A 20,898-nucleotide genomic window follows, 5' to 3' on the forward strand; every position below is an offset into this window, starting at 1 on the left:
GAAATATTGAAAAGGCAGAATATTTCTCTGGATGTGAAAAGAAAGAAACGTGTTTTAAAAGACAGAATAGCTGCCTGTAGCTTCCTGCCCATCCCCACTTTGCCAATGGGCCATTAAGAAGGCCAAGCTAGTCCCTTTTACATAATAAAGACTTCTCCACTTCAACTCCAAGGGGATGGGATTAAGGAATTTTACCCAACTGACCACATGGCATCTGAGAACTCATATCCATACCTGGATTCAAAACGCAGCGTAGAGAGTTGCCCCTGCATGGCCCCATGGGAGTCTGACAACCAATCAGAATACATTTCTTACACAGGAACAGGAAACAGAGAGGTGGGACTGAACAGGTTATAAAAAGCCTAGCAAGCCCCTTCCTCAGCCCTTCTCTTCTTCTCCACCAACATTGAAGCATGTGATCACCTTTTCTGTTCAGGGCTCAAGCCATGTGGTCCTGTCCACCAATAAACCATCTTTCCAAGCAGCCTCCATGTCTCCAGTCTTTTCCCCCACTTGGAGCCGAGCCCAGAAGGACATTTCTTTCATCAATATATTGTGACTTTTCCCCCTTTGCTAAAATGGGGGTGGGCATGGCCAGCACATGACGCATCCAGCCTACAGTCCACGAGTTTGAAACCCCTGATTTAAGCAATTATCAACCCAACTCTGCTTAGCTTCAAAGCCCAGACAAGGGTCAACAGGCCCTCCTTGCAGAGGCTACATTTGTTGAAACGTAAGAAAAAAAAGTAGCAGCTCTATAATGCCCTCAAAATAGCAAAAATATTGTTTTAAAGAATAAAAACAATACACAATTTGAAAGAGGAAAGTAAGGGAAGTAAAGAGAAGTAATAGGTAAAAAAAAAAGTGAAAGAGAGAAAGAGAGAAAGAGAAAGATAAGCCAAGACAAAGCGGGACGAAACTTCTTAAAAATTGCATTCTTCAGCCGATGCAATCTGCATTCCGATACTTAGCATATTCACTAGGAAATTATATCCTATGGATTTCAACATCTGTTGCTTCCAGGGTCTCACATAAATACATCTCTCATTATGGTGGTTTAAACGTAATCAATCTATGTAAGAGGAGTAATAGAAGATACACATCTTCCCAGAAATAAGATAAATCAGCAACAAAGCGATGAAATAAAAGTATACTAGCAGAGAAAAAAGTCTACTACATTTCTCTGTACTCTGTCACTCAGCCCTTACAGTTGATGTTGTGGGAAAAATAGGAGGAGGAAGTTTTCCTTGATATGTTTGCCACCTTCAGCTGTTTTTTTAAAAATAATAAAGGTGGGATACAAATAAATAAATACATTTCTAGCAGCAAATAATTTTATTTAATTATGAGAACAGAAGAAATGTCGTGGCTGTTTCTTAAGCTTCTTAAGTTTTAGCTGTAGGGAACCAAGAAATCCTCTTAATTTGGCTTCTTTATACCCCATAAAAACACAATCTCTATTCTTTTCCATCAGAGCTGGGCCAAAGCTTGTTCCTGATATAATTTTTAGTGCCAGAAGTAGCTAATTGTTTAACATGGAGTGAAGAAACGTTTTAATATATACTTGGGTTAATTTAGTTTTAATGAAAATGAAATTATATTTATTTTTGCTGAGCCCCTGACAATTTGCATGGCAAGCCCTTAACATAATCCTTGAAGGCAGAAAGGTTACAGACCCATGACATAATTTGTTTTAAGCTATAAAACTGAGGAATTTAAAGATTTATTATTTTGAGGAATTAAAAGATGTATTCATTTTTCTTTTTGCCTTGTGTTACTTCAGTGTTCAACTCAGGATGGCTGGTCTGTGCGGATCAATCTCAATCCCATCTTTTACATAGCAATTATGGATTCAAGGCTGCTCTGTCTGTATCCAAACTTACAACCCAAATGCTGGAGATGTGATTCTCTCGACGCTACATATTTTCATATATGGTGGACTTGCAAAAAGGTTAAGGCATTTTGGATAAAAATATGGTGGATTATGTAAAATGTTCTTAAAAAAAGGATAAAGTTTACCCCTCAGTTATTTTTGTTAGGTATAATTACTGATTGTACAGCTGTAGAGATTAATTTGATTTCGCACTTAATAAGTACAGCTAAATTGTTGGTGGCGCAATACTGGAAGAAGGAAGATTTGCCTACAGTTCAAGAATGGACATTGAAAGTCACAAATTTAGCCGAGATGGCTAAAATATTTGCATATCTTAAGGACCACTCAAACGAGAGATATAAACGAGACTGGAAAAAATGGATTGATTATATACAAAATAAATATGGGACTAAGAAATTCCAGATAGCTTATGATTAAGATCAGGAATGATATAAATTGTTTAAAGTTAGCCTAGCAAGGAGGAGCTAAGTTCAATGTAAAGATGTTATCAATTTTCTATTCGTTTTTCCAATATATTTTAGACTGTTTTTGTTAAAGATTTATACCGTGTATGGGTTCTGGGAAGTTGGGGGAGGGAAGGCTGGGGGGGGGGGAGGGAGGGATGTATATTAGGCTTGACGAGGGGTGTTAGATTTTAATGTAATATGATTGCACATGTATACTGTCTTCTCTTATTTTTTCTTTAAAACTAAGATATATTAAGTATATTGATATGGAAGCATAAATACCATCAACATAGAATGGAGTTTGCTCAGAAGCTGAAATACACCAATAAGAGGAAGAGTGGGAAACAGAGGAGAGAAGAAAGATAGGAAGAGAGGGATAGGAGAGAGGGTAAGGGTGGAAGATGAGGAGGATAAGGAGGAGTGGAATGAAGAGAGTGGAGGAGAAAGGAAGGGGAAGTAGAGTAGAAAAGGATGATGGAGGGAAGAAAGGAGGTAGGAGAGAGGTAGAAGAAAGAGGTGTATGGAGAGCAGAAGAGCTAATAATGGGTTTTTATCTTTCTGGGAGTTGATGGCAAGAGGAACTGATGTAATTACTACTTAATACAATAGGATATTGGCTATGTAATAGTATACCTGTGATTGTATGTTATGAAAATGGAAAATAAAAAAGTATATTTCAAAAAAAAAGGCTGCTCTGTCTATTGCAGCATGGATCTCTTCTCCTCATCTTTCAAACTTTTGTTTTTTCTCCAGACACCTTTCTGAGGCTCGATTCTTTTTAATTTCCTGTTTATTCTCGGACTCTTTTTCCTACACTTCGCTCAAAAAAAAAATTCTCATGGTGGCTTATTCTCAGGCTTATAATCTAAAAAGAATGAGACAAGATAAAAATGATAGGAAGGGAAAGGAAAAACTGTTTATTTTTACTAAAAACACTCACTTGACAAATTATCCTTCTAAAAGTTTTGGGGTCAAAGTTCTTCTTTAAAAATTGTTGCGGCTAACAAGGTTCGTCTAATCGCCTATAAAGTCACGTGCTTCTTCCTAAAGTATAGAATTCAGTGTGACCTTCGATGTTGTGTAAGATAACATAAGGTTATTTGCTACTATTGGTTTGCCTCTCTAAAAAATAGCATAAAATGACATGAAAGGGGGGGGGCTCCTTTCATGTCCCTATCAAGGAGCGAATGATGGGAACTCACCCCCCTCCACCACCCCCATGCAGCAGCACTTGGGTCTCAAATGCAGGCTTGCAAAGCTTCAACCCAGCATCCTAAGCATGTCAGCCACTGAGCTTCTCATTGACTTTGATTAATGACTGTGGATTGGCTTTACAATCACTGTATTTCAGAGGTGGGTTCCTACTAGTTCGCACCTATCCGGTAGAACCGGTTCATCAAATCTACCGAACCGGTTAGAAGAGGTTCCACCAGTGGACCCGGAAAGCAGGCCACACCTACAGAAGAGGTTCCAAAAATTTTTGAAACCCACCACTGGTCCTTGGATATGATTATTCTACACTATCATGCTCATATTTATAAAACTCAGTGCCTCTGTGAAAGGTAAGGATGACTACTGCGTTTGTGGTGCAATCAGAACATTCCGTGTGTTGAAGTTGTTTTAACGCAAACCAAAGATGCCTTTTAAAAAAACAAGTTTACATCATATTCTTATGCATGCCAGTGCTGCGTGTGAGGTAATTTAAGGTGGTTCTGACAAGTGTCGTCAGCATCTTCATATCCGGTCACATGGGTGGCAAGCCACTCCCATCTGGTCACATGGGCGGCAAGCCACTCCCACAAAGGAGGCCACACCCACAGAGTAGGTTCCAACAATTTTTGAAACCCACCACAGCTGCATTTGCTTTAACAACCACCACCAAAGAAAAATCATGTCTACTCAAGTGATGACCTGCTTTACAATCGTCATGATTTATGATTGAAATTGACTACAGTCGTTACTCAAGGATTATCTGTATGCTACTGAAATCCTAATAATTTACCATCAGTGGTGCTGAAGAGCAGAAACCACAAAAACCCCTCTCCTGATATGCTTTGTCCCTGCTAGGATGGGAGCACTGAAGCATGAGATCTTGTCCTTTTGTACAAGACATCCACAATGATCTACCTAACAACCTTAGCTCTAGTTTGGAAAGAATTCCATATGGAACTTCTTTAGCAATAGCAGTAGACTTATATACCGCTTCATAGGGCTTTCAGCCCTCTCTAAGCGGTTTACAGAGAGTCAGCATATTGCCCCCAACAATCTGGGTCCTCATTTTACCCACCTCGGAAGGATGGAAGGCTGAGTCAACCCTGAGCCGGTGAGATTTGAACCGCTGAACTGCTGATCTAGCAGTAGCCTGCAGTGCTGCATTTAACCACTGCGCCACCTTGGCAAATAAAGGTCCCAGGATAAATGTTGCAGTTGCAAATTCTGTATTTGTAGCTTCGAACTGTCAAAAGCAAAATAGGCTGTGCACAACTACTGAACTTTTTCATTATGCAAGTTGCATTGTAATTTCTACTATGCTCATAAGTTTTCCTTTGAAGCCTGGGTCAGTGATATGCAATAAAGTTTGATGGACTGACGTTATTCGAAGCAGAAGCGACACCTGCTTTCTAATACAATAACGGGCACTGGAAGCCTGGAGACCTTGTGGGGGGGAGGCGGAATGACTCAGGTTTATTAACTACCGCCTTGAGGAAACCGATACTACCTTGAAATAATTGTGAGGAATTAATCCACAATTTCCCGCAGCTAGAAAATAATCAACTCAAAGACCGTTGAGAACACTGTCTTGCACATTAATAAAACCATATGCTTATTTTTAGCTTTGTAAATGATAGCCTGCTGCTGTGAACAAACAAAATGAAGCACTCATGAAGATGTTTGTAAACCTGTCAACAAAAAGATATGTAATATAATCTATTAACTATCTATGTTTGTCAAGGGCCATAGTTAAAATCTGTTCCAGTGCAGGAATAGATTCTTTTGCTCTTTAACCCCGCGTGAAAAATGTCCCATTCTGGGGAGCTGCAGAGACATCGCGGCCACCAGTTCAACATGCAAAATAAAGCTAACATTTTAGCTCAATTTCCTGTAGCCTGCTCTGGAAGTCACCAAAAAGGTGATAGGATATGTAGCTTTGGATCATGGGATGGGGAATGGATGCGTGACAGCCTGTCCTTCCAACGCCATCCAATCCGGACAAAACTGCTGGGATTCTGTTCATTCCTTTATAATACAATAAGATTAAATCAGTTTACCTTTTTAACCAGTCTATTAAACAGTTTATTACTCTTGGACTAATCCCAGCTTTCCAAATGGAAGCAATATTTCTGTAAACAGTTGCAAATCAGCTCTTACTGCAGGGGAGGGATCAACCCCTTTTTTGTACATATGCAATCAACTTTTTGTTAGGATGTGTCTGGTTATGATAAATAATTCAAAGTTCATTATCGGATGTGACCTTTTATTCTCGCAAGAAAAACTCTGCTACAGGTTTGTGTTGAGTATGAAATAAATGAAGTCAATGATTGTCTTGAGGGTTTGAATTTTTTCTTTCTGAAGCGAAGAAAACAAATAGGTTTTACTTTATCTCCCCAAGGTAGATACCTCAGCAAGCCTTCTTTATCATAAACAACACGGAAAATCAATATTACGTTTGTAAATCTAAGGGAATATCCTGTTAGGCTGTACTTAACGCTTACAATAAAACACAATGTACTACTTTACACAGTGATAGTAATTGACTTGCTAATTCTTATATTAGGCAGTTGAAATCCAAGGTATGGATTTTTTCCCCCCCTGTGCCCAGCAAAAGTTATCTCATGAATTATTGTGATTCACTAAAGGTCCATGTTACTAGAATATTGAGAGTCCCCCAGTGTGTGTCCCCCAGTGTGTGTATTAATGGGGAACTCTCTCCCAGAGAGTTCCCCATTAATACCATATGTACTGGATTTTTGCAAGAGTCAAGCCAAATGGGGAATTGCAAAGTCCCCTCCTCAATTTTTGGTGGTTGTGGTTGTTAGCATCAAAGCACAATGAGCTTCTTTTCCTTGAGAGAAAATCTATCTGGATAGATATCTGAAAATGGATATTCTTCTCCATGATAAGGGGGAAATGTATTTCTTCTCTTATATTTGAGGTCTCTGAGATGAGGGAGCCCTCTCTATCTCTTCATTAATTTAAAATAGAAGGTGGTTTTTTCCTCATTTATTGGCCTGGTATATAGTAAGAAAAGGAAGGACATATTCCATAATTTTTAAATTTGCAGACAGCTTGGACCTTATTTTTTGTTGAAGGCAACGTTGTGTATTTTAATTACGTGTATTGTGTTTGTATCCCCTTTCCCCTTTTGAGTTGTTCGCCGCCTTGAGTCCCTCCCGGAGAAGGGCGGCATACAAATAAACTAAATCTTAAATCTGTCCAGGATAATCTACAAGGAACTAAAGCTAACCATTAGCAAAAACTTGCTTTCTCTCACCTCTTACACTTTCAAGATTCCATTCTCTCTTTTTTCTTACTCCTTCTCTCCATTCTGATTGGGTCACCAGAGGAAGGATTATTCTTAGCTTGGCCTGATCGTGAATATTTGTAGAAGAGATTTGAACTTAGCCTCAGGGCAGGATAAAACAAACTTAAGGGCACATGTCTGTTCCCCTTTCAAGTTCTTTGTCCAAAATTCACTTGTCATCTTGGAAACTATGACCTTGTTCAAAGGGACGCTAATAAGCAATGTGGTGCAGGTGCGGCTTGAAATAGACCTCTGCAATTTTTTAAGAAAATATGCCTAATGCAACGAATAAGCAGTTTGTTACTTGCTGAGTCCATGATTCTCAGTGGTAATCACCGAAAGATTCTGACATTTCTTATTTCTGAAAAGTAGTCAGACTAATGGAATACTTTACTAAACTGGTTTTAAATGTGAATGAGAAGATATTGTCCACCAAATGGAAATCATGACAACTGTCACATTAAGACTAGTCCAGTGGAGGGTTTCAAAAATTGTTCGAACCTACTCTGTGGGTGTGGCCTCCTTTGTGGGAGTGGCTTGCCGCCCATGTGACCGGATGGGAGTGGCTTGCCACCCATGTGACCGGATATGAAGATGCCGACGACACTTGTCAGAATCACCTTAAATTACCTCACACACAGCCCTGGCATGCATAAGAATAGGATGTAAACTTCTTTTTTAAAAGGCATCTTTGGTTTGCGTTAAAACAACTTCAACTCACGCAATGTTCTGATTGCACCACAAACGCAGTAGTCATCCTTACCTTTCACAGAGGCACTGAGTTTTATAAATATGAGCATGATAGTGTAGAATAATCATATCCAAGGACCAGTGGTGGGTTTCAAACAATTTTGGAAGCTCTTCTGTAGGTGTGGCCTGCTTTCCGGGTCCACTGGTGGAACCTCTTCTAACCGGTTCGGTAGATTTGACGAACTGGTTCTACCGAATAGGTGCGAACTGGTAGGAACCCACCTCTGCATTTATCCCTCCTTTCCCAGTATACAGCTCCCAGAAGCTATCAAGATGAGCAAGTGGTTCTTTGAAAACATTTCCCCATCTGGAAGCATTCATACTGGCTTTTGCATTCCCAAGAAAAGTCATTTCCTAATCCCCCCCCCCCCCGCTAGAAACTGTTTTGAATCCAGAAGATGAATGGGGAAAACAATAACTAATTATGGTGCAATCGTATGCATACTTACTCTGAAACAAATTTGATTTTTTTTTCTCCTCAGAAAGCATATCACTCCACAGAGGTAACTGGATATTTAAAGGAAACAATCTGTATACTGTATGATCAAAAACAGAAATGTGTTTTCCTCATAAAATCTGACGCTCGCTTGGATATTAGGAAAACATATTGCCATTTGGGGCTCCATTCTCTCCAATGAATGCTAGACAAGAGCACAGAAATCATCTACAACAGCAGTGTTTTTTTCCAATTGTAATAGAGAGTAAAAACCACAAAACTAGTTAAATTTTAAAAACTGGATACTTTGACCTGTAATTAGTTACAGACTTGGGCAATAACTCACAATCCAAGCAAGTAATTTTGTCCACACTCAGCAAAGTAATTAATAATAGTAAGAACCAAATAGAAAAAGTGAGCTGTATAAACATTTTTGTCTTATCTGAAAGTGCTCCTCCCCTCCCTGGAGGGGAGTTCAGAAACATACCAACGATGACAGGAATGTATTCCTTTTTTTACTGGATAGTGGAGTGATGCAGAATGCAATTGCCTTGGCAATAAAGTTCCTTTTTCTCTCTCACAATATTTTAGATTTAGTGAATCCATCTGCATTCCGTGACGTGATAATACTGTTACATCCGAAGTCTACACGGGTTGAAATAATATATTTGCTGTGGCTCCCTATTGGTTGCGCACCAAACGGGGGAACCAAAATAAATGGCTTCGAAGAGGCGGTCTCTCTGCTATTTTCTAAGAGCAAAACTTTAGCAGGTGATGTCACAAAATGCATGGACATTACATGTCCTGATCACAGGTGGGTTCCGGAAGTCACTACTGCCGGTTTGTTCCTGGGCGCAGTGCACATGCTTGATGCGTGCTACACACACATGCACAGTGCAATAAAAATTGCTCTGCACATGTGCAGAAGCAAAAAAACAAGATGGCAGCAAACCGGTTCAGTGGCGCGGCAGGCCTGGGTCCCTGCTGATTCCAGTGACCCAAGCCGCCAAAACACTCCCGTTCGGTTGAACTGAACCGGTAGGAACCCACCACTGGTCCTGATAGTCCCAATCAAGCTTTCTTTTCTGGAAAGAACACCACAGAGCAATGCTTACTCAGAAGTGCCTGACAGATATAGAAAGGCAAAGAAGAGGAGAAACACCCCTGAATAACACATTCCTCAAAGAAGCTGCTTTTGACAATTACAAACAAGCAGTTTTCGTCTGCTTGTGTGAGCCATAGATAGATTGCTAGTGGTGGCATGAAAGCACTGGGGATGTCTTTAGCAACAAAGAATATCATTTCCAAGGTTCTGCGTGGTAGACCTCGGACAGGAAGAGAGTCTCTCAAGTAATTTTGTTGCATAAAAAACAGAAGCCCTACTCCTTGGGTATCCATAGAAGCAAAACAACTGATTCTGGTTTGAACTGTACGATACCCAAGTCAATAAATTTTTTTATTCGACTAAGAATTACTTTAGTAGGTTGTTATCTGTAAATATGTTCTTGTTATCCGCTCAATACTCCTGATTTGTTTGCGGGGAGGGAAAAAAAATACTGTGTCAGTATCTCACATAGCCAAAACAGACTTTTTACAGAAGAAAAACAGTTCATTTTACATTTACCTTCAGCACGGTGATATTCCACGCAAAACTCTCAATTGCTTTGCTGAGTTTCCTTCCTTTCAAGCCTTCCTTTGTTCCTAAATTGTGTAGTTCTTCATGGAGCTCCATTCCTAACAAAATACAGGGCACAGAGTAAGTACTGGCAGTTATTGGAGGAAAGTAAATTTTTGAAAAGTTGCAACTGTTTATTATGATCCAGACGTTTTACAGGCATAGATGATCAATGTGGTGCTGGCAAAACCTGCATGCCTTCAAACATCACTCTTGATGATCAACAGTTTCCCTGCCTAAAAGCATGTTTTAATAAAACGATAATTAATTTATAACCACCATGCTCCAAAATACCAAAAAACTAGCACCATTTATTTGCAGCAATTCTTTAAGTTCCACAACCTTGTGAGTAAGTAAGTAAAGATTGAATGGAAAGTAATGACTCCAGCTCCATAACCTTAGTTTAAATGGAAATACTTGTATAAATGAAACAAGAAAATAATCCTTGGAACGAGCTTTCTTGTTGCCAATATTTACAATCATCTCCATTCTCTACTTGATTCTGCCAACAATGGACAATGTTCTTGAAACTATAACAAAACAACTTTCTTCAACTAGGTCTTAATGGTCTTTTCCACCTCTTCCTTTGAGCTGATGTTTGCAAAGGTATTCCTTCAATTTTGGGAAACGTAGAAGTTGCATCATGCCACGTCTGAGCTATTTGGTGGATGGGATAACACAATGAGATCCTCTCGGCAACTGAAATGGCCTTTTGGGTGATTGGTTAAAGTATGAGACCTAGAATTATTGTTTGTTTGTTTGTTTGTTTATTAGGATTTATAGGCCGCCCTTTTCCCTGAGGGGACTCAGGGCGGCTTACAATCATTAGGAAGGGGGTGCAATTCAAAAATAAACAGTATGTGAACAAAGTAAAATAATAAAAACACAACTTGCATTCAACACTCAACACTCGGGTGGGGCAAATTAGGAGCTTATCCCCAGGCCTGTTGGGATAGCCAGGTCTTGAGGGCTGTGCGGAAGGCCTGGACGGTGGTGAGGGTACGTATCTCGACGGGGAGGTCGTTCCACAGGGTCGGAGCTGCAACAGAAAAGGCTCTCCTCCATGTAATCGCCAGTCGGCATTGACTGGCGGATGGGATTCGGAGGAGGCCCAGTCTGTGCGATCTTATCGGTCGGAGGAAGGTAATCGGCAGAAGGCGGTCTCTCATATTTGAAAAGCTTTTCCTCCTTATACTTCCAAAATTGAGTTCTTTTCAATTGTACCAAAGTTTTGTGTGTTGCAGTACAGCGATGAGTTGATAAGTGGAGTTAGGTTCAAGAAAATCCATGTGAATTATACATCTGCATCCCCAAAGGACTATGACCATGAATTTTCCTGGGTTTTAATTTCCACACCTCCACCTCCAGGTAAAGCTTTGTGATGATAATTCCATGGGCTGAAGTTTCATTTCTGGGTCATAATAATGAGCCTGTGTTTTATGGCTATCACAGTACTTTTAAGCAATTCTTCACCTTTCTTATCACAGCATGACAGTAATTGCTGGCAAATTTCAATTTTTGAAACTTTTATCTCTACTGTTGGCATTGCCAAGAACACATTTTGTTAGTAACTTTCTAACTGAAACATGTCCGTTTTGTGACTCATACTTTTCTGTGAAATGTCAAGCTGGACAGTAATTTCCCGTTGAGTGATATGTTGAATATCCTTAATCAGACTTAGTTATATGAAATGTAATGGTTAATATCACAGGTTGTTTCCTTTTTTCCCCCCTTAATCACATGAAACTGTTCTTCTTTTGGTTGCATTCTTTGGGCCAGCAATACACTGTACAGTCAATGCAGTCATCATTATAAACAGCATGCATTCAATGACAAATTTCATTTGGAGGAACTTTTTCAGCAGCCAAAAATTCAGTTAGGGGCCACTACTTAAAGAGTACTGAAGGTTCATTTCATGAATAGTGACTTTTTTTTAACAACTGAAGCAAAGAAGCAGATTCTAAAGAACATGTGAGAGTTTTCGCCTGGTATGTCAGTTGCGCCCCTTTCTGGATCGGGATGCTCTGTGCACAGTCACTCATGCCCTCGTCCTTTCTCGCCTGGACTACTGTAACGCTCTCTACATGGGGCTGCCCTTGAAGAGCACCCGGAAGCTTCAACTGGTTCAGAATGCGGCTGCACGGGTTGTCATGGGGGCACCCAGGTACTCCCATGTTACACCCCTTTTAGGCGGCCTGCACTGGTTGCCGGTTGTCTTCCGGGTGCGATTCAAGGTACTAATTATGACCTTTAAAGCGCTCCATGGCTTAGGCCCAGGGTACCTGCGACATCACCTACTGTCACCGATAGCCTCCCATCGTCCAGTGCGATCCCACAGAGTTGGCCTCCACAGAGTGCCATCGGCCAGACAGTGTTGGCTAGCGACCCCCAGTAGGAGAGCCTTCTCTGTGGGAGCGCCTTCCTTCTGGAATGAGCTGCCCCCGGAGCTTCGTATAATCCCCGACCTCCAGTCCTTCCGACGCGCCCTAAAAAATTGGCTTTTCTAACAAGCCAGCCTGGCCTGAACAAAACAAATCAAATTATTGATTACTGTTAATTTTAATTCTTTTTTTTAAAAAAGTGTCATTGTAAATTTTAATTGGGTTTGGAATATCCGGTTTAATTTCTTCTTAACTTTTGTATTATATGTTTCTTTTAATGTTGTACGCCGCCCTGAGTCCTTGGGAGAAGGGCGGCATATAAATCAAATAAACCTACACCTTTTTAGGATATTAGTAGAGCCATGTGTTGGCAACTTAAAATACTGGAAACATTCCTTTCAATTCAACCCACATAATTTGTTTTCTGTTAATGTGACTAGCCATGCTTTCTGAACTGGAAGGGAAAAAACTGATTTGAGGTTTGCATCTGTCAAGCATGCCTTAAAGCGACAGCACTGATGTCTCTGGTTTAAAGATATTTCTAAGAAGTGCTATGCACGTGTCTGCCATGCTTTAACTCATCTCTTTCCCTTCAACTGTTGATCCTTCTGCATCCTTAACTTCTATTTGGCTTACGGTCTTATCCTAATAAAACACTGAATTTCACAAAAGACACGAGGATTATCCCAAAGCTTCATGAAGAATCATAGTCCCCATTTGCAGATCTGCAAGTCTCCCACATAATTATTTATTCTTGTTTATTTCCTTCTGAAAAAAGAAATAAAAGCTTAATTGCTGAGAACAAAATGGAACCAAACAGTAGTGCAGGCAATTATTATTATCCAGGGCATGCAGGGGTATGCTAAATACTGGATTCACTAAAATCAATTCAAGCCATAGTTATAGTGTGCATGACCTGGGTCTTTTTAAACTGTTATAGTGATATTAATCTGGTTGATAAAATGTAATTAAGTCCATTTAAGCATGTTTCTAACAAAGTAATCAGGCTTGTTACAGACACTTGTAAAGCTTAAATTAATGAAAATCTATTTAATTAAACACATGCTACTTTTTAATTAGAGTAATCTCTAACCCAGTTATGTGACTCAAAATGCACACACATACATACATAGCTTTTGGGAAGGGAAAGGGCTGTTAACATTTTAAAAAGGCAGTTCATATTTATTGAGTAGCACATTGCAGATAAAAATGAAACTATTTAAAATGCTAATTCTCTGGAGACTAATTTTTCAGAATGACAATTGAGGATTCCATAAATTACACTAAGCAAAAATTTAGTTTATTTGGGTTCCCTTAACATTTCAATCCCCAACCTACTACCTTCCAGATGTGTTGGAGCTACAATTCCCAGAATTCCCAGGTCTGGGAAGCCAAACTTAGTGTGCAGTAGTGAACAGAACCACTGTCATTTTAATTACTCGTGGTTTAGCTGTTTTGTGAACTTGATAAAGTATTCATAAAACATGGCTTATTGCAGTCAGTTTTATTATTTATTATTTCTCTGTATATTTTTATTCTGATAAAATCAGATGCTATTCGTCAATGTTGTTTTATTTCTGCTAGTTTAATCAGAAAGAGAATATTAAGGGTGGACCATGTGAAGAATATAAACCATAGCCTAATTCCCTTCAAGATTTAGGAATTATGTCTCATTATTATTACACTTCACCATCTGGTTCTACTAATAACTGCACAATATCCTACATGGGATCTTGTAATGAAATTTCACCACCTACAGTTATTTAGAGAGTAGTAAAGGGATGTTTAAACAACAGCTTAGGGTAGCACACATGAGTCCAGTACAATATGTTTCAGCAAGCTATTAGGAGGTGCTCTATGTTCTTTTTATTACCTGCATGGGCAGAACTAAGACTTCAGAAGCTTTACCATGTGTTGTAGTTAAATGCAGTAGGTTTGTGTGGTGCAACAAAAAAGGATGAATATTAACCACATGCAATTTTAAAGAAACTCATTCCAAATGATTAGTGCTAGCTCCAATTCCAGATCATGATTGACTAAAACTGAAAGGGAAAGAATCTGGTAATTTCCTCTTGGTCACTGGAGAAGAGAGGAAGAAGTCTGCATGTCCAAGGCTTAATGTTGTTTTTCTTCCATCTAGGAGTAAGCAATGTGTAGAGGACACCAGTAGATGATGTTTAACCCGAACTTCAAACAATCAGTCCAAATCACATGTGGGATCTTAAGAAGTAAGAAGCAATTTTTTTTTTTAATTACTAACCTTTAAAAATGTTGTGCTGAAGTATGACTTTAAATGGCAGATGAACATGGCCAGGGTAATATCTTCCTTTTAATACAGGTAGACAAATTCATTTACCAATCCAGGGATCATACTAATATTATACCATCCTTCAGAAAAAGTTTAGCTTTGTGTAAATTGTGCATTAATTGAAAAGCTCAGTACTGAACTTTCAATCAGTATTTATTGATTATTGTGCCTCTGCTGCAGAGAAACACAACATCTTGCCACTCGAAATTATAATTCCACTTTTCACTCACCTGACCTTAGATTTCAAATAGGAGTCATTCCCACATGCCAGCACTTGAACTTCAATCATGATAGAGCTGGAAGGGACCTTGTAGGTCTTCTAGTCCAACCCCCTGCTCAAGCAGGAGACTATACCGTTTCAGACATGTGACTGCCCAGTCTGTTCTTAAAAATCTCCAGTGATGAAGCACCACAACTTTTGAAGGCAAGCTTTCCCACTGGTTAATTGTTAGGAAGTTTTTCCTTAATTCAATTCAAATCAAGGCTGCTTCTATCCTTGATTAGTTTCCATCCACTGTTTCTTGTCCTGGCCTTTGGTGCTTTGGAAAATAAACTGACCCCCTCCTGTTTGTGGCAACCTCTCAAGTGCAGGAATACTACTATCACGTCACCCTTACTCAGAGGTGGGTTCCTACCAGTTTGCACCAGTTCGGTAGAACCGGTTTGTCAAATCTACTGAATCGGTTAGAAGAGGTTCCACCAGTGGACCCGGAAAGCAGGCCACACCTACAGAAGAGGTTTCAAAAAATTTTGAAACCCACCACACACACACACACACACACACACACACACACACACACAGAACGAGAAAGAAAGGAAGGAAGAAAGAAAGAAAGGAAGAAAGAAAAAAGGAAAGAAAAAGTGGGAGATGAAAGAAACAAAGGAAAAAGGACAGAGAGACAAAAGGAAGGAAAGAGAGAGAGAGAGAGAGACAGAGACAGAAAAGGAAAGAAAAAGTGGGAGATGAAAGAAAAAAAGGAAAAAGGACAGAGAGACAAAAGGAAGGAAAGAGAGAGAGAGAGGTACAGAGACACAGACAGAGAGAAAACACATGGCCGGCAAGCCACTCCCACCAGGTCACATGGCCGGCAAGCCACTCCCACAAAGGAGGCCACACCCACAGAGTAGGTTCGAAAAAAATTTGAAACCCACCACTGCCCTTACTCCTTCTTTTCGCTAGACTAGACAAATCCAAATCCTGCAACCCTTCTTCATATGTTTTAGACTCCAGGCCTTTACTAATATTTGCACTTAGCACTTCTTCTTTGTACTTTTTCCAAAGTCTCAACATCTTTTTTGTAACGTGACCAAAACTGGATGCAGTATTCCAGGTGTGGCTTTACTAAGGCTTTATAAAGCAGTACTAATATTTCACATGATTTTGATTCTATGCCTCTGTTTATACAACCATTATATTAGCCTTTTTGGCTGCTGCTGCACACTGCTGGCTCGTATTTAAGTGACCTTCTTAACTTCTTAACTTCTCAGGACAAACTATAAAAACACTTACACTTTTTGAAAAAATGTCCACCCCACCTCACCTCCAATTCTTTAACTACTACCATTGTAAAAAATAAAAAAAAATGTGCTAAGAAAACTGATGTAGAAATCAAATAAATAAATAAATTCTCAAATCCAAGTTTTAAAAATGTAATGCCCTGTGGTAGTGCAAATCTATCATGAAATGTTGAGCTCCTTATGATACATACAGTTTTTGGACATAGATAAAATGTATTATAATACACATTAATCTAAGAGTGTTACCTGCTTTCTGACACTGAATGATTTTGTCGTAAACAGTATCTGCTGTTTCTACAAGAAGCTTGCTCTCTTGAATCATCTGTTAGAGGAAATCAAACAAGGAAATGTCAGTTCGATCTCTGTCACAATTATTTGATGTTCAACATAACACAGCATGTTGAAAAGATTCTTTTCATTTCTGTAAAATGTTCGCCATTCAATAACCAATGCAAAAGGTGCTGGTGAGGGAAATACAATGAACCTTTGTTTATATCAAGTAGACATTATTCTGACAATTAGGAGGGAATGCAACAAGTAATAGCAGTAGGCTGGGGATAATTACAAAGATATCTATCACATGCACAATTCTAAACAAGTTGTACATTAAGCTACATGGAGAATGGAATCCTCCATTCATGGTGAGCCCTCAATATGATCCCCATATTAATATTCTCCCTATTAAGTAATCCTTCAGAGAAAATGTGGGAGGTGTTGTGCATCTCCAGCAAGGAAAACTCTTATTCAGTAACAATCATCCATATGAGGATAAATGTAATACTTTGGGATTTGTTTCATCCAAATCCATGGGACTTGAAAATAAATCTTTGTAATATTTAGCAAAAAAAAATGTATATTAACCAGTGCTCATGTAATGTAACAGAGTCAGTATCATACGAGACTGTTTCTATCTTGCCCCCATTTTAAACAGGATGCAGGGAGGGGGGAAGGAGGGAGGGAGGGAGGGAGGGAGAATGAATTAGAATTAGAATGTAATACCTACAAGGAATTAAAGTCTACTGGACACTCATGCCCTGTTGGGTCATCATTTCAGAGATACTTTCTTACAGAAACAGAGAAACAGAATGACCAAGAGTGCGTGAAAAAGCAGTGGGAGCAGGGGCACTGCTTCCCGCCAGCTTCCCCACTGAATCTGTGGGAATCTGGCAGAGAGCACTGGAAACCTCCCATCCCAAACAGGCAAATAAGTGTCTGCTGGGTGTGTGTGAGAGAGACGGATTACACGACTGGATGGGAAACTGTAGTGGAATGTGGTCTGGAGGCCTGGATTCTCAGGAGGGAGGGACTGCATTTCATTGTCAGGGAGAAAATGAAGCTTAGACAGTGTGGTTTAGAGAAAGAGTTACGGATCCTCCCTAGCAATTCTCGGTGTATATCTAAAGTGGTTCAAATCGTTGCTTTATAGTTTGGCAAGGTTTCTGACTATTTCCGACTAAAATTTGTTGCCCTATGAGGCACAATTTTGGCCAATTAAAAGTCATGACAAGAAGTGTTGTTGTAGTAGTAGTAGTAGTAGTAGTAGTAGTAGTAGTAGTAGTAGTAGTAGTAAGAGAGAGAGAAAGAGAGAGAGAGAGGGAGAATCATCTTTACGAGAAAGCAGGGACTCTTGTAACAGTTTGTCACTTAAAAAAAAGATACTGAATGGATGACAAAATATTATTACTTAATAGGAGAGCATATGGCCTCCAATAATTGTTATCACAACATAAAAGAAAGGAAGACAAAAAAAAAAGGGCAAAAATCAAGAGAGATAGCAGTGTCCTGTTGGAAGCCTTAATAGGCACCGAGATTCTTGCTCAATCACATTCCATGCAACATTCTAGCAAGCACAAAAACAGTGTGCACTCCTTGGGACTTTTTAAAAGGCATTTGTACTACGATATTTTTAAAAAGTATACATTTGAGTCGTAGGAAAACGCAGTATTTTTACAACATAACTGCAGCTTCCATGGGAAAAAATTTGCAGCTTCTGCTCTTTCGTGCATATACAGGACAGCTGAAAAACAACGGGAAATAGCATTTATTTCTTGGCATTGAGCCCCTGAAATGTGAAAGCATAATTTTTGAGAGTTTGGGGAGCTATAAAAAAGGGTTTTCGGAGGCTAGTGGGCCAAGGCTACGTGCCTGTATTTTCACACAGCTCTGGTACAGTACAGTGTTGATCATGTTTATTACACAGTCCAAAGATCTACACAATACATAATGTTGCAATAAAGAGAGAAATATTGTATCGTGTCAACACATTTGTCTTTATATCAGGATGATGTGCCATTTATGCACAGTCCCCAAATCTGTGAGAGAAAGAGGAGATCATATTATAGAGCATTTCAGATTCCTTCTTTTGTAAAGCTTGTTTTTTTTTTAATTATTCATGCATGAATTTATTTAATTTAAAATAGATGATAGCATCATTCAGGAACTTTCACGGCAGAGTATAACCACCACTTCACTGTTATAATACATTATTTCTACTTTTAAAATGTACATGCTGTCCTTTAAAACAATATTTTTTCAGAGCTGAATCCAAACACTATGTTAAGTTAAAAATAATGGCTAAAATATACAGCATGTATGCAAAAAAAGTAGAGGCAGAAGATATAAATTAGTTAAGAAACTATATTCTGGATTAAACATCAATGTATTAAATAAATACTACTGGTATATATCAAATAAATAACAGATTAATAGAGTTGGGAAAGACCTTGGAGGTCTTCTTGTCCAATTCCCCTGCTAGATAAGCAAATCTTAAAATAAAAATGTTGCCCAATCATTTCCAAATAACTCCATATCTTCTACAATGATCTCAAAGAACAAAAACCATAAAAATGAAAAATGAGTGTCTTGCCTACAAATTATCTTCTCTCCATTTTGGAATAAAGAAGCGTATGGGATTATGATGATTCGATTTTTAACACACACACCCCTCCCTATTATTTCTCTCTCTTTCTTTCTTTGTGTGTTTGTGTGTGTGTTTGTGTGTCTGGTGAGTAGATCTAATATTCCTGACACCTATTTTCCCCACAACAGCAACCCTGTGAGGTGGCTTGATAAATAATTCTACAGCTTTGAGAATATTCTCACTAATGCAAGTTGCATTACTGTTGTGGCCCAGCAGGAGCCGTTGGAGCTGCCACCAGACTCCGACAGCGAGGGGCCCTATGAGTCGCCTCTGGAGGATGTGGAGGACCCTGGACAGGGTTCCGACTCCGAGCAGGGCGCAGAGAGGCTGGTTGGCAACCAGGAGGCGCCTGAGCCTTGGACCAATGGGGAGGAGACAAGGGAGAGTGATCCGGACACCAGCAGTGAGTTGTTCCTGGATGCCCGGCAACGAAGAGCTAATAGGCGTCAGGAACATTCGCGCAAGTATAGGAGGTAATTGCACTCAGCTGGTGGTCATTAGGCTCCTCCCCAGACTATAAAAAGGACTGCTTGTGCACACACCCCTTTTGCAGAAGTCAACGCAGGAACTAATGTTGAAGAACATGATTGTGAGCTTGGCGGGCTGGATTGCTGCCACGGCTTATCTGTGCTGGATTGCTGCCCAAGCTTGTCTGTGCCAGTTTGCTGCCAAGGACTTGTCTGTCTGTTAATTAAATGCCATAACTTATCTTTGGCTCGGAGTGTGCTTTGGTGTGGAACGAGGGGGGGCAGGAGACATTACTATATTGGAATAGACGTAATTTTGGAAATTGCAATGAAACAATAATTATTTTTAAAAAAACCAACCAATTCTAATATAACAGTTGTGGCCAATATAGGGAGACCTTAGAGGAGAAGTGACAGAGCAATTATGGTCCCGATATTGTCCTACGGGGACACAGACACTATAAATTCTTCGCTTTCTATAAAAAGAATGAAATTAATTATGGGTCCTTCCTGCCAGCCACTTCCTCAGACTAGACAATAAAAGAGATGACTGCATAGTCTAAGAAATTGGAATGCAAATGAATCCAGAGTCACGTGAAGAACCTCACATGAAAGCTAAAGGAAAGAAGATAATGTTAAAAGAACCCAAAGCATAAGATAAAAAATACGTTAAGAGTTCAATGTCTACATATGTGTGTGTAGAGGTCATTAAAAGGAAAAAGAATCTGTTCAATTTGAAACAAAGTATTTAATCTGAATCCAGATTCTAAAGGAATATTTTAAAAATAGATTATTTATCATTCACTCTCCCTGTAGGCAAATACACTTATTTATTGGATGTTTGAGAGACCGCCTGCTGCCAATTACCTCCAACAGACCTATTAGATCCCACAGACTACGCCTCCTCCGAATTCCATCTACTGGCCAATGCCGAATGGCTACCACCCGGAGGAGGGTCTTCTCTGTGGCTGCTCCAGCCCTCTGGAATGAGCTCCCCGTGGAGATTCGGACCCTCACCACCCTTCAGGCTTTCCGCAAAGCCCTTAAAACCTAGCTGTTCCGACAGGCCTGGGGCTGACGAGTTCCCGTCCCCGCTCAAATTATGTGGTTGTTGATTGTTTTTAAATTGTTGTTGTTGTTTGTCTGTTGTTTTCCTCCTGTTTGTATCCCCCCCCTTACTTTGGTTTGTGAGCCGCCCTGAGTCCCTCTGGGAATAGGGCAGCATAGAAATGCAATAAATCAAATCAAATCAAATTCATATTGCCCATGTAGCAAAATGCTGGACCGAAGTGTGCCCCGGTGATGTTCCAAAAGGACCATTAAAAAAATACCACTATCACCACCACCCCAAAATGAAAAGCTGGTCAAACAAACAAACTACCTGGTAACTGGCCCATTCTGGTGTCAGGCCTGCAGCGGTTCCTTTAAGAATCTTTGGCCTGCCACACTCTCATTAAGGGGGGAGGGAAATAGCAAGGGGTAGAATGTGTTGTTTTCAAAATAAAAAATTCCTTCCTAGAAGCTCAAGGTCATCTTTTATCTCTGCACCTTTGCACCTGACTGGAAGTAGCTGGGCGTAGG

The 20,898-nt window shown here is 39.7% G+C and overlaps 1 protein-coding gene across 1 annotated transcript in view; it reads right to left on the reverse strand.

The window, feature by feature from the left end:
- PLCL1 (phospholipase C like 1 (inactive)) overlaps window positions 1-20,898 on the reverse strand; it is a 235,793-nt gene that overhangs the window by 18,158 nt on the left and 196,737 nt on the right. Inside the window, exons 4-5 of the mRNA XM_087707449.1 lie at window positions 16,177-16,252; window positions 9,673-9,782 (exon numbers count right to left, since the gene is read on the reverse strand). Of these exons, the coding sequence (XP_087563575.1) occupies window positions 9,673-9,782; window positions 16,177-16,252 (186 nt within the window). The remainder of the gene's footprint in view (window positions 1-9,672; window positions 9,783-16,176; window positions 16,253-20,898) is intronic.

The sequence above is a fragment of the Thamnophis sirtalis genome, unplaced genomic scaffold, assembly GCF_051295495.1.
Source record: "Thamnophis sirtalis isolate CommonGarterSnake01/CBP01778 unplaced genomic scaffold, rThaSir2_p1.2 scaffold_1, whole genome shotgun sequence".
NCBI classification, from domain to species: domain Eukaryota; kingdom Metazoa; phylum Chordata; class Lepidosauria; order Squamata; family Natricidae; genus Thamnophis; species Thamnophis sirtalis.